Raw genomic sequence first — 15115 nt, 5'->3', positions numbered from 1 at the left:
TAAATATAGTAAGGTGCTTTTCCACTAAATGTGGTTATACACACTTATGCTATAAAGGGAACAGGTCGGAGGCAAGATGATCAGCTAGACGCAGCCAGAAGGAACATCTGCCACCAAGAGACTGGGATATCAGGAAGACTGGCGTACTCCTAGCAGATCTTCAGAGGGAGGGCATTGAGAGTGGATGAAGGGAAGACACAGATGCTGGGCTGAAGAGGGAGGAAGCGGGGAACGCTGCAAGGGGCTACCACACACTAAGACTCGTTCCTGGCCCGACTCCTGGAAAAGGGGTGAGTTGAGCAGGCAAGCAGCAACTGACTCTCACCACAGGCCTCTGGAATCTGGCAGGAGACTCCAGGACCCCCATGGACCCTTGAGCTTGCAGGGAGAGCTGCTTAGAGAAGTGGTAGGGGCAGAACTCTAGCTGGTGCAGAGCCCAGAGGCTTTGGTGCAGGAGCATCTGTAGTGGATCATGGCCAGGGTTGCCCACCACCCATGACTCACCTCGCTCCCCTAAGAGACTTCAATCCTAGAGGAACTATCAGACTTGAAAAATGCAGGGCAGTCTTGCCTATGAGACCTGGCCAATCGGAACTAAGCACTCCTCAGTTTCCTGGCCTCTCCCTGGGCTTCAGCCTGGCTGTCCGTGCTTGCAGTGCAGCCTTAGATGCTCAGGTGGGGTGCGTCCTGGGGGCCTACACCATAGCACCTGAGTTGGCAGATCGTGCCTGAATGGCAGAGAACTCCAGTACCACCCCCACCCACAACAGACCGTGCACCAGACCACCTGATTCCACTCTCTCCTCTGCAGCCTCCCCCATGGCACCTTGCCTGCAGGTGCTCGCATGCAGCCAACCTCCGAATCACTTTGCTAGCACCTGTGCACACAGACCTTGCCTCCAATTTCCTGCCAGTGTGTGGGTGCATGTGCACCTGGCCATGCCACTACTGCTGGCTTGAGTACACTGCACCCGACCACCATGCTGCCACTGCCACTGGAGCATCTGCAGGTATGGAGACCACCAGTATCCCACTCCGACACCAACACTGCCACCAGCTGCAAAACTAGGCACAGTGACCAGTGGACCTGCCCTGCACCCTGCGCAGCCACTGCAGCCAGCATAAACGTGCGCACATTTGGCACCAGTCCTGCAGCCACCAGTACCCTGTCCCTGTGTCAACACTGCCAGTGGTGTGAAACTATGCATGGAGACCAGCGGCCTGCCCTCCTACCCTGAGTGGCCACTGCCACCCGTGTGAGCACATGCACAGAGGGCACACAAAATCTAGCAGCAGCCGCAGCGCCCCACCCCCATGCTAACACCACAGCCACTACAAATGCCTGCACAAAAACAGCACCCTTGCAACTGCCAGCACCCCTCCAAAGCTGATGAGTGTGCACCGCACTCCACTGCTATTGCTGACACGTGCATATGAGGACAGATTCCACTGCCACTGCCATACAAAGCACTTTGGCTGGCACCACCCATTGAAGTGTTCTGACCAGTGGTCCAGAAATATCTTGGCCCCTCTAGCACAGCAGGTTCCTAACCTCCAGTGGCCAGAGAACAAAGCCAGGGGCCTGATATCAACCCCCGCAGAATTACAGCATACAGTCCAGGAATCCTGAGCTGAGTCTTGGCCCCTGAAAACCTTCTAGAAATGAAGCCAGTTGACTAAACCCACTTTATACCACAATTAAACACACAAGGACATAAAGTAGGATAAAAGAAAAAAAATCATCCAAAGGATAGCAACTTCAGTGACATGAGCCCACAAAGATAAAAAAGAACCAGTGCAAAAACTGACAACTCAAAAGCACTAGAGTGTCTTCTTACCTCCAAAAAACTACACTAGTTCCCCAGCAATGGTTCTTAACCAGGCTGAGATGGCTGAAATGGCAGAAATAAAATTCAGAATATAGACAGGAATGAAGATCATCAACATACAGGATAAAGTCAAACCCAATCCATGGAATCTAAAGATTACAATAAAATGATACAGAAGCTGATAAACAAAATGGCCATTATAAGAAAGAACTAAACTGATCTGACAGAGCTGAAAAACATACTACAAGAATTGCATAATGCAATCACAAGTATTAACAGCAGAATTGACCAAGCTGAGGAAAGAATCTCAGAGCTTGAAGATGGCTCTCTGAAACAACTTGGAGAAAAAAAACAATAAAGAAGAATGGATAAAACTTCCAAGAAATATGGGATTATGTAAAGAGACCCAATCTATGACTCATTGATGTGACTGAAAGGGAGAGAAACCAAGCGAACTTTGAAAACATATTTCAGGATATCGCTGATGAAAATTTCCCCAACCTTGCTAGAGAGGCCAACATTCAAATTCAGGAAATGCAGAAAACCCTTGTGAAATACTACACAAGCAGACCAACCCAAAACACACAGTCATCAGATCCTCCAAGGTGGAAATGAAAGAAAAATGCTAAAGGCAGTGAGAGAGAAGGGGCAAGTCACCTACAAAGGGAACCCCATCAGGCTAACATCAGAACTGTCAGCAGAAACTCTACAAGCCAGAAGAGATCGGGGGCCTATATTCAGCATTCTTAAAGAAAATAATTTTCAACCAAGAACTCATATCTGACCAAACTAAGCTTCATAAGCAAAGGAGAAATACGATCCTTTTCAGACAGGCAAATGCTAAGGGAATTTGTTAACATCAGACCTGCCTTACAAGAGTTTTGGAAGGGAGTGCTAACTATATAAAGGAAAGACTGGGTTACCAGCCACTACAAAGACACACTTAAGTAGGTAGATTAGTAACACTATAAAGCAACCACACAGACAAGTCTGCATAGTAACCAGGTAACAATATGATGACAGGATCAAATCCACACATATCAATACTAACCTTGAACGTAAATGGGCTAAATGTCCCGATGAAAAGAAACAGTGTGACAACTTGGATAAAGAAGCAAAACCCAATGGTATGCTATCTTCAAGAGACCCACCTCACATGCAATGACACTCAGAAGCTCAAAGTAAAGGGATGGAGAAAAATCTACCAAGCAAACAGAAAGAAAAAGGCAGGGGTTGCTATTTTAATTTCAGACAAAACATACTTTTACAAAAATAAAAAAAGACAAAGAAGGGCATGACATAATGATAAAGGGCTCAATTCAATAAGACCTAACTATCCTAAACATATATGCACCCAACAGAGAAGCACCCAGATTCATAAAGCAAGCATTCAGAGACCTACAAAGAGAGTTAGATAATAGTGGGAGACTTTAACACCCCACTGACAGTATTAGGCAGATCATCAAGGCAGAAAGCTAACACAGATAATCAGGACCTAAGCAACCAACACAGGAACAGAAAAATACCACATGTTCTCACTTATTAGTGGGAGCTAAACATTGAGTACACAAGGATGCAAAGAAGGGAACAGACATTAGGGCCCACTTAAGGATGGAGGGTGGGAGGAGGGTGCAGATTTAAAACTACCTATTGGGCACTATGCTTATCACCAGGTGATGAAATAATCTGTACACCAAACCCCCACAATACCCAATTTGTCTATATAACAAACCTCCATATGTACCTCTGAACCTAAAAGTTAAAAAAAAAATGAAAATAAAAAAAGGTAAAACATCTTTTTAAAAGGAAGGGAACTATAAAAAAGTAAGTGTCCTCCTGGACCTTGTTCAGGAGCTATGCAGATGTACCAGTGGATGAACTGAACTGACTCATGCTCAAATACCACTAGGTAGCCCTCTTTTCCAGCCTCAGAGGGTCTGCCTGTATTGGTCTACAGAAAATATGCTTACTCTATTTTGCTCCCTACTGGTTAGGATCTTGCTATTTGGCATGGTTCAATCCTGCCTTCCAAATAGCTTCCCCAAAAGTCCCCATAAATACCTCCTATTATCAGTCTAAAATGGTCAGCAATTGAAATTAGCACCAACCTTGGAATAGATGAAGAAAATAAAGATGAGCTAGTTTCCAGCCGGGCACGGTGGCTCATGCCTGTAATCCCAACACTTTGGGAGGCCGAGGAGGGTGGAACACGAGGTCAGGAGATTGAGACCATCCTGGCTAACACGGTGAAATCCCGTCTCTACTAAAAATACAAAAAAAAAAAATTAGCCGGCCGTGGTGGCGGGCACCTGTACTCCCAGCTACTCAGGAGGCTGAGGCAGAATGGTATGAACCTGGGAGGCAGAGCTTGCAGTGAGCTGAGATCGCGCCACTGCACTCCAGCCTGGGCAACAGAGCAAGACTCCATCTCAAAAAAAAAAAAAGATATGCTAGTTTCCACTGAGGAAAGATTACAGTGGGGCTCCTGGGGACTCACTCTTTGTGGTGGTTGGGTGCTAGTCATATGGAATTTAAAACCAATGCACAGATAGGGAAAAATCTTATTTTATGACCAACCGGACCTCCTGGGGTAGGAGCCACCCTCTGAAAGCATTTAACAGAAGCACTTAATGGGATCTCATGCAGCCTTAGATCTCCTCTTTGCTCATGTTGGGGGTTATGTATGGTGCTAAACAAAACTGAATGTTGTACCTATTTTTCCAGATTTTGCTACTACAGAAAATTGAATACAATTTGTAGCTGATACTGTTGTTTCTTTGGACACTGCCACCATATGCATGAAAGAAATTTCTCAAGGGAACAGAACACATGATGTTTGCAGGAGGAGCTAACGGTTAGTTTGCAGGCATCCCAAATGGTGGACGATAAGCTGGGCTTTCCCAGGGTTTTCTAATCTTTATATGTTTTCCAGTGGGTCTTCAGATTCCTATGACTTTTGTTACAAGGCTAATGACAAAAGATGGCTACCTCTTTAAATAAGACCATTTTACAGCAACCACAGTCCTTAATCACCATCACTTCCCAAGCAAATACAATGATTAACTGGTCTCAAATACTGGTGAACCATCTATATTGCCTGAACTTTGACTTGTTTGATTTTGATGAGTATGGTTCATAGGGGCTCCTATCAAGGAGTATACTTCAGTTTTTTGGTATTATTCTCCCGAAAGTCATTGTAATAGTCTCCTTGGTGTGTGACATCCTCTCAAGAGTCTTAAGTACTTTTATGCAGCCATTCATTATGCGTTAAATGGTCTTACTGACCTGACGTCATGACTTGTGAATTCCATACTGAGACCAAACAAGTCCATTATAATGGTGATGGAGAGTGGCATCAATGCCTAAGGTTTTGGTCAATCTCTTCAAGATCGAGAGACTGACCAAAAGGAAACTGTTAAATAAGCAGGAGGCCATTACTAACTGCAATCAAGAACACATCAAAACCTAACTCAAGAGTGTATTTTTATAACAAATAGCCAAGCTCGGCCAATCACAAACAGCCAAGCCTCAGCCCATCAGACGAGGCAGCCTTAGATCTCCTTAGACCAGACCATACCTGTGGGACATCAGGCAGCCTTAGGTCTCCTGTTTGCCTTATTTAGGCAAACACCTAGCTGTAACCCATCAAGTTATTCCTGTACTCTACTTCTGTGTTCAGCTGATAAAAGCACACTTTCCTTGCTGTAGAGCGGAGGTCTCTGAACCCCTTTCAGTTTACAATGCTACCTAACGCATGAATCATTCTTTGCTCAAAGAAACTCTGTCAAATTTAATTTGTCTAAAGTTTTTAACATATAAAAAGCACCATAGGTGCCTGAAAAGCAAAATAACCCGTGAATCACATTCTTTTTCACAGAATTTGCAGACATATGTCACCTACTTCTTTTCAGATAATTTATTTGACTATTTCTTTTTTTTACTTGCTGGACTATCCAAAACTTCAATCTTGCCTTTTCCACCTTCAGAATTAGGAAGCTTAATGTTATCTATGGTGACTTCAGATGGGATGCTGTCATCTTCGTCCTCTGATTCTGAACTGTTCTCTGAACTGTCTTGTGAACTCTCTTCTGAACTGTCCGCTTCTTTTGAATCTGACTGATTCATCTCAAACAAAGCCACATCCTGCAAAAAGTAGTGGACAGGAAATCTATTTCAGAGTGGTTCCTTAAAAAGTCATAATAAAACAATATTGGGAATAACCAACATTCAGCAAACATATTGAAACATAAAGGATAAGAATTTGTTTTTTTTTGGAGACAGAGTCTTGCTCTGCGGCCCAGGCCAGAGTGCAGTGATATGATCTCAGCTCACTGCCACCTCCGCCTCCTGGGCTTAGGCAATTCTTGTGCCTCTCAGCCTCCTGAGTAGCTGGGACTACAGGTATGCCTCACCACATCCAGCTAATTTTTGTATTTTCAGTAGAGATGGAGTTTCACCCTGTTGGCCAGGCTAGTCTTGAACTCCTGACCTCAAATGATCCACCCACCTTGCCCTCCCAAAGTGCTGCAATTACAGGCATGAGGACAACACACCAGGCCACAAGGATAAGAAATGTTTTTAATACAACATGACTCTTATATTTTTAGTTACCAGGGTCTGTAAAAATGATGATTTAAATTTACTCCAAGTGTCTAAAATATCTGCTACGGCCCAATTCTATGTACCCTAAACACATTCAACAGCATTCTTTCAGCAAATACCAACATGAGTTAGGCACTACACTAGGTACTAGAGACTCAATAACAATAAAAAAATCAAAACAAACCCGTCGCTTTGGTGAAATTTACATTTTCAGGCAGAGACCAGTAAATTACAACCTGCAGGCCAAATCCTGCCCACTGCCTACTTTTGTTCAGCTCACAAAGTAGGAATGTTTTTTCTATTTTTAAGTGGTTGGGGAAAAAAAATTAAAATACTGCTATTCACGAAAGGTGAAAATTATATGAAATTCTCATTTCAGCACCCATACACAGTGACACACTGCTCTAATTGAGCCAATAAGAGATCACTCGGGGCCTTCTGTTGGAACTGTTGAGAAAGAAATCTGAGTGAGTTGCTGACTCTAAGGCTGCAGCTGCCGATAAACCAGCAACCTACCACAGCTGGGGGAAGAGCATGCTCTAGATTAGGCCAACACTAGGAAAACAGAACCAAGAGACAGAGTGGCCGACCTCTGAGGACACTGAGCACCTGGATCCAGGTGCACCTGAAATCACCTACCCTGGAGTTTTTTTTTCCCCAATGAAATGTTTTCCCCTTATTTATGTATGTATTGTCAGTGGCTGCCTTCACACTATGACAGCAGAGTTCACCAGTCACAACAGAGACAGTAAGGCCCACAGAACCTAATGTATTTACTACCTGGCCTCTTACAGAAACATTTGTTGACTCTTGTTCCAGAGGCGAAAGAAAGGCAATAAACAAATACATATAAAGCATAATGTAGGGTTGTGAAAATATGGAAAAATAAAGCAGGATAAAATAATAATAGAGCTATCAGGGAAGGCCTTCTGATCAGGTGACAACTGAAAAGAGACAGAGGGAGTCGAAATGGAGAAATCTAGGGAAAATCATTCTAACTGAGAAAACCGCAGGGGAGAAGACCGAGTGAAGTGAGACTGGTGCTGGAGAGCAATAAATGAGGACTGTGTAGGAGATAAGGTCAGACAGAGCAGCAGTGCCCAACCTCTTTGGTACCAGGGACCGGTTTTGTGGAAGACAATTCTTCCATGGACCTTGGCAGGGATGTTTTGGGGATGAAACTGTTCCACCTCAGATCATCAGGCATTAGAATCTCATAAGGAGTGCACAACAACCTAGATCCCTTACATGCACAGTTCATAATAGGGTTCGCGCTCCTATGAGAATCTAATGCCACTGCTGATCTGACAGGAGGCAGAACTCAGGTGGTAATACGCTCTCACCCACCGCTCACCTCCTGCTGTGCGACCTGCTTCCTAACAGGCCACAGACCACTACCAGTCCACAGCCTGGGGGTTGGGAACCTCTGAGATAGAGAACTGCAGGCAGGATCATATGGGCCCTTTGAAGGACTTAGTTTATTTGAAACGTGATGGGAAGCCCCCAGGTCCCAAACTGTGTGAACAACAGACCCCAGGGAAGAAACAGTGAACGCAGGAAAACCTGCTAAGAAATTGCTGCAATACTCCAAAGGAGAGACCATGATTACCTGGGCCAACAAAGGTCCAAAGGAACAGCAGAGGTTGTACAAAGTGGCTGGATTTGGGATCTATTCTGGAGGGAGAGCTGAACAGAATGGCTAATGAATTAGATATTATTAACAATTGTCTCAGCTTGGTCCAGACATAGATATTATAAACGGAATTCCAGTGCAGAAACAAGATATGAGTATAAACTGAGAGAACATTTTTGCACATAGCTTATGTAATCAATTGCTCTCTTCCACACATCATTTATTTTTGCATACTCAATAAATCAGACTATGATTACCTCTTTTGGGGCTTGGACTGAAAAAAATCCAGTTAGGACACTGAGTAAATTAATGCTTCAGAATAACAAATGTAGCATTTGACTTAGAAAAAAAAAACCTTCCTGTGACATCATATGACTAAAATGACTAAATCATAAAATGACTATGTACCTATACAGCACTGGAAACATGAGTTAACACCAGGAAAATGAAAACCTGAAAATAAAATGGAAAAGTTCTCTTCTTCTTAGGTGACAAGCAGACCAGTAATTTCACCATATGAAAACAAAGCATAGTTACCATTTGTATAACTTTACCATGAGGCCCATCAATGTTTTCAATATTGAAACGACCAGGTGGTGCAGCTGCCATTTCTTTTCTTAGCTTTTCATTTGCCCGTGCCATCTGTGGGAGAAAGGTCTGTACCTGGTCCAATACTGTGGAAAGTAAATACAGCATATCAACATTTATGCTAGTAAATTCTGAAAACCCAGGATTTCCTATAAACACTTCTGAATTGAGTATTAATAACAACAACCATAATTACGTATCTTTTAGTTCCCTTCATTTAAAAACCCTCCATCCTCTTCTGTATAAAGCAGTAGGACTACACAATCCAGCAATTAATTGTTTCTCAAATGTTTTATGTTTCTCATATAGTCCCAGGACTGTAAAGTCCTAGAAGGCTGGCATTCAACAAATAGTAACTAAATAGGGAGGAAGTGTGACTTAACAGTTAAGAGCACCAGGTTCTGAGGCTTTAGGGTACGAATGACTAGGTATGTACAGAATCCTAGTTCTACCTCTATCTGAATTACCTTGGGCCAGTTAATAAAGTAGTGGTTATTTCTGCCTACCCAACATCTGTTCCCTTTCTTCTGATAATATAACTCTGGCTTTCCTTTTAAGCTTGTGTCACTCTTAGTCACTCCTGCCCCTCACCCCATACATGCCTACAACCTCCACATCCTTGGCCACTGTACCGTGCTTTAGTGGCATCACAGTGACACGCTGCTCTAGTAGGGCCAATAATAGATCACTCAGGACCTTTTGTTGGACCTGTTGAGAGAGAAATCTTTCTGAGTGAATGACTGAGTTGGCTGAATATAAGGCTGAAGCTGCTGATAAACTGGCAATTCTCCACACCTGGGGGAAGAGTATGCTCTAGATTAGGCCAATACCTAGGAAAGCAGAACTAAGAGACAGAGTGGCCGACTTCTGAGAACACTGAGCACCTGGATCCAGATGCACCTGAAATCACTGCACCTGGAGTATTTTTCCCCCAATAAAAAGAGCCAATATAATTTCTTTTTTTGCTTAAGGCAATCTGAGCTGGATTTCAGTCATTTGCAACCAAGAATCCTAATTAATACATTTAATTCTACCACTTGAAACCTCAGTGTACTAATCTATAAAAGAGGAGTGATAACTGTCAGTCACTGTGCCAAATACAGAGCAGTCAACAAACAAGGATATTTATTTTCTCTCTCAAAAGAGGCCCAGCACATAACCATGCATATAACAGGCTCTCAAAACTTACGTAACTGCTATGGCTACATAACAGATGACTAAAATGTCCAGCGTATGGAAGAAGAAAAGAAAATAGTGGCCAAGGTCAAGTAGATGACCTCTATTTGTAAAATAAGGGGCTGGAAGGACTCCCTAAGAGCATGTACACAAATAAAGCCCAACATAATAGTGAATGTTAGCTCTCATTCCCCTTCAGATATACAGAAAGAGAAATTACTAATACAAATAAAGGTATTTCTGTCCTCAGATTTAAATGTATTGCTACAGACAGAAAATCTGGTCCTGCTTTTGTTTCCAACTAATGAATCAAGTAGAGCAAAACAAGTACCAACATGTGCAGCCTGAACCGTGATCCTCAGAAGCCAAATAATTCCGTGGTACTCTAGGAGAGTATATGCTGAACCCTGAGGCTAGTCCAGTCGTAGTTCTTCTAAATTAAATAATATCCAACACACAACACCATAATATTAAAAATGCCCAACATCTAATAAAAAATTAGCAAACATGCAAATAAACAGGAAAACATAATCCATAAAGAGTAGGGAAAAAAAGATTCAGAAATGATGCAGACGACAGAATCAGCAATAAGAATGTTAAAACAGCTCTTATAAATATACTTTGAATGTTCAAGGAAGAAAAGAAAAGCACAAACACAAGGAAAGAAAAACAGACATAAACAGTCTCAAACTTCTAGAGATGGAAACTGTATCTACCTTGAAAAAATACATTTGATAGAATTAACCATTTAGACAATATAGAAGAATAGTGAACTCAAGGAAACCAGCAATAGAAGCTATCCAAATTGAAACACACAAAACGTAAGACCCAAACAAACAATCAATGAGCTGTGAGACAACCTCAACTGGCAAAATTAGTAATTGGAGTCCCTTCAGGACAGGTGAGACAGGAGCAAGCCATAACAACATCCCTAAAAATTTCCCAAATTTGATAAAAATTATAAACTCATAGATCCATAAGTTCAACAAACCCAAGCTCAAGACTCACAAAGAAAACTACAAAGGGCACATCACCATAAAATCGGTAAAAACCAGTAATGAAGGCAATCTTAAAGGCAGAGAAGAAAAGAAACACCATATTCATGACACAAAATGACAGTAGACACTGGCATCAGAAACAATGCCACTGAAAAGAAAGTGTAGTGACGTCTTTAAAGCACTGGAGAAAAAAGAAAAAGCAAAAAACCACACTGTCAACCTAGAATTCTAAATCCATTAAAGCATCTTCCAAAAACTGAAAGCAAAATACTTTCTCAGACACACAAAGGCTGGTAAGTCTATCTCCAGCAGAGCTGCACTATCAAGAACGATGTTTACAATAAGAAACATGATTTTTTAAATATGTTTAAGATTTGAACAGGCACTTCACCAAAGACATACAAATAGTGACATATGAAAAGATGCTCAACATTATTAGCCATTAGAAACAAATTAAGATCACAATGCGACACCACTATATCCACACTAGAATAGCTAAAATTAAAAAGGCCATACCACATTTTGGTTAGGATGTGCAGCAACTAAACTCTCATACCTTGCTGGTGGAAATGCAAAATGGCAATTTCTTTTTCGTAAAAAAAAAAAAAAATTTACACCTTCTATATACCCGCAATTCCACTCCTAGGTATGTAACCCCTCAAAACAAAAACCTATGTCCACAAAAACTGGTTTTTGGATGGGCAGCACCATATGGTCATTTCAGCTATTGTAGATTTAGTGCTACAGTAATGATGCTACAGTTAAATTTTCCTTTCAGAGTACTCATGATTTCTTAGTCTATTGATGTGATACCTTCATTACCTTCATGCTTATTTACATTGTTTTTATTGAATTTTTGCCTTTTTTTAATATTAAGAGTGAATTACATAGAGGGCATTCGTGTAATACTTAAAGTCTGAGTGTGGGACATACTTGTGCAGTACAGCAATACTACAGAATAATAAAGAGAACTGGCCATTATGCTGTATTCTAAGTAATATTTATAATTTAAATAATTGTGTCCAATTCAATGGGATGTGGTTGTGGTTTTCCACCCATATATATTAAGTTTGAGGCTCAGTAACCTCTAAAAAAATTTGCCATGGAGATTAACAATTGTTTTTGACTTCCCAAAATTCATCCCACAAGCAATTTTTCACGCAAAAGTTACCCTCTTAAAGTAGAGAAATAATGTAAGAAGTTCTATTCTGTGTACTGACTTTATCGTGTAAATCCCAAGTAGGACTTGTTCCACTGGACTATCTGTGGTTTGATACCTGACCATGAAGGCAGAGACCGTCCCACAGCTTAATCAGACAAAACTCAGCATTAGAGAGGGTGAGAGAGGGGAAGAGGTACTTACAGGGACTTCTCTCTATCCGAACTGTTTGAAGAGTGGAGGTCTTTCTGGACTTAGGTTGGGAGTTGATGAGCAACCTGTCCCATATACCTGAAAATACAGACACGCAAACACCCTTAATTTACTACAGCATAAAAAAACAAAGGCCCATCAGTAAGCCTCTCACACGACCAGTCTTAAGTCTTGACTGTCCACACTCCCCCAAAATTTTTTTTTAAAGAAGCACTCCAAGCTCCATTACAACATTTTAATTCTTTATGTACAGCCACCTCTCCTTTCTTACACCTGTCTCATTCACCTCTATCACCAATGCCAGATAATAAATGCACACCAATCTGCACTTTTCTGGATCAGAAATTCATTAGTAGACAAACGTGGGTCTGCAATGACAGAACGGAGGAAGCATTACAGAGCATAACAATGGTTAAGTGAAGCCAGAAATGGTTACTAGTTGTGTAACACTGGGCAACTTAACCTGATCTTCAAGCATTTGTTTCTTCATTAGTAAAACATGCTTGCCTGGTATTTCCCCTTCCCTGAAGACGTTCAACCCAAGGAAAGCAGCCTTTTGGGGATTCTGTCACCCACTCTACCTTTCCAGCCTTATCTCTCACTACTCAAATCATCCCAACTCTCTATCCCATCAGAGTTCCAAGAGGGGAACTTACAAAACTCAAGGCTTTGCACACCCCATTTCTAATACCCGGAAAATCCCTTAACTCTCTGGTTAAAAAACAAATCCTGTTCACCTGCAAAGCAGAGCGCAACAAACATGCATTGAATGCCTACTACTTAAGGCCTACTGGATTCGTGATCAGAGCACAGAGTCTGGAGTCAGACTACTTGAATTCAAGTCCCAGTTTTGCTACTTTCTAGCCACACGATCTCCAGAAAGTAAATTACCTGTATGATAAATCATGTCTCAGGTTCCTCAATTATAAAACAGAGATAGATTTTCTGCAAAGGGTTGTTGTGAGGATTAGATGAGTTAGTTCCTGGGGCATACATAGTAAGGACTACATAAGCTTTGGTTATCATTATTATACTTTCTTCGGAATCTCTGGGTTCTCACAAAACCTTTTCTTCAAGCTAGTATTTACTGACAACATGCCCAAGCCTTTTTACGCATTCTCCTCCTCACAAAAATTCTACAGGCATTACTACTACCACCATTTTCCAAATGCAAAAACTGAGGCTTAGGGAATGAAAATAACTCCAAGTCCCACCAGTTAATTACTAGTGGAGCTGGGATTCGAACTCATGCTTTTAAATTCTACCTATAGTGTCTGAAATGCTGTGTGGATTTCCTGGATGCATGTCTCCCTCTACAAGACAGCGGCACTAAAGGGTGGTCTGTGTGGGTGTGAAGGAGGTAGGGACTGTTAGCATAATATTACTCCGCTTCCCCCTACCAGCCAACTGCTCCGACCCAGGCAGCCAAACCAAAAGCCCTCCCTTCCCCGAAAGAATTCGAGAGCGTCCCAGCTTCCAGGGCAGGGCAGGTGCCTGGCAGCGGCGCCTGGCAGGGTGGGCGCTCACTACCTTGCAGAATATAAGAACCACTAGCTGGGGAAACCGTTCCGGGCCCGCAGCCGGGTGCCCGCCCCAAAGCCCCCACCCCTGCCGCGGGCAGGGCACGCCGGAGCCCCGCGGCAGCCCCCGGGGCTCCCCTCGAGCGTACGGAGCCCGGGCAGGGAGCCACCGGCCCCCGGACTGAACCGGCCGCGCCTCCTCCGCCGCACGTGTGCGGCCCATGCTGCCGTCACCCGTCCGTCACCTCCGCGGCCGTCGCTTCCCGCCGTCAGCAGCTCCTTGGACACTGGGACTCCTGAGGAATCCCGGGTGGGCGACGAACAACTCGGGCTAGCCTGGGGCTTGCCATGGACCTCCATGCTTCCCTCAAGCCTGCACTCTCAGGCCCGGATGCAGGAAAAAGGCTCGGGTAAGGGGGCGGGGAGAGGGCCGCAATTGGAGGAAACTGCGGTGGGCGGAGTAAGGAGCGGAGAGAGAGGCGGGGCGAGCGTGGTGCAGCCTGGAGGCTGCGCGGGAGCTGGGGCCATTCCTACTCCTGGGAAAAAGAAAGGTTCGGACACTGTCATAGGAAAAAAGAGCGGGCAAGGCTCGATTTCGCCAAATTCGGGCATAAAGAGCATAACATTAGGCTTCCCTCCTCTTTATTCTTTTTTATTAAATTTATTTTTTAATTGGTGAAAAAACACGTAACAAAATCTACCATCTTAACCATTTTTAGTTGTACAATTCAGTGGTGGCAGACCTCTAGATCATTTTCATCTTGCAAAACTGAAACCCTATTCCCATTTACCCCTACTCCAGTCCCTTGGTAACCACCATTCTACTTTCTTCTTTGTTTCTTTCTTTTTGAAACAGCCTTGCTCTGTCCCCCAGGCTGGTGCCTCAGCCTCCCAAGTAGCTGAGATTACAGGTGCACACTACCACGCCCGGCTAATTTTTGTATTTTTGTGTAGAGACGGGTTTTCACCACGTTGGCCGGGCTGGTCTTGATTGACCTCGGGAGATCCACCCACCTTGGCCTCCCAAATGCTGGCATTACAGGCGTGAGCCATCATGCCCAGCCACCATCGTTCTACTTTCTGTTACTATGAGCTTGACTACTTCAGATACATTATGTAGGTGGAATCATACAGTACTTGCCTTTTTGTGACTAATTTCACTTAAAATAATACCCTCAAGGTTTAGACATGTTGTAGCACATAACAGGATTCTCTTCTTTTTTAAGCCTGAATAATATGCCATTGTATGTATATACCTCATTTTCTTACCATTGATCTCTCAACAGGCATGCTGGTTCCTTCTACCTCGTGGTCATTGTGAACGATGCTGCAATGAACATGGTTGTACAAATATCTCTTAGAGACCCTGCTTTTCAATGCTTTGGGATACATACCCA

At 43.1% G+C, this 15115-nt stretch overlaps 1 protein-coding gene across 1 annotated transcript; it reads right to left on the bottom strand.

Moving 5' to 3' along the window:
* Positions 1–5730: 5730 nt before the first annotated feature.
* Positions 5731–14111, bottom strand: C10H12orf45 (chromosome 10 C12orf45 homolog). Its single transcript, XM_003269955.4, has 4 exons — positions 13964–14111; positions 12190–12276; positions 8602–8738; positions 5731–5972 (listed from the first exon to the last, which is right to left on the bottom strand). Exons 1-4 carry the CDS (start codon positions 14076–14078, stop codon positions 5754–5756), a joined length of 558 nt encoding a protein of 185 aa, XP_003270003.1. The 5' UTR covers positions 14079–14111; the 3' UTR covers positions 5731–5753.
* Positions 14112–15115: the final 1004 nt, after the last annotated feature.

This window comes from Nomascus leucogenys, chromosome 10 (genome assembly GCF_006542625.1).
Source record: "Nomascus leucogenys isolate Asia chromosome 10, Asia_NLE_v1, whole genome shotgun sequence".
Taxonomy (NCBI): Eukaryota; Metazoa; Chordata; class Mammalia; order Primates; family Hylobatidae; genus Nomascus; species Nomascus leucogenys.
The sequence above is the reverse complement of the archived record's forward strand: the minus strand, read 5'-3'. Positions and strand labels throughout refer to the sequence as shown.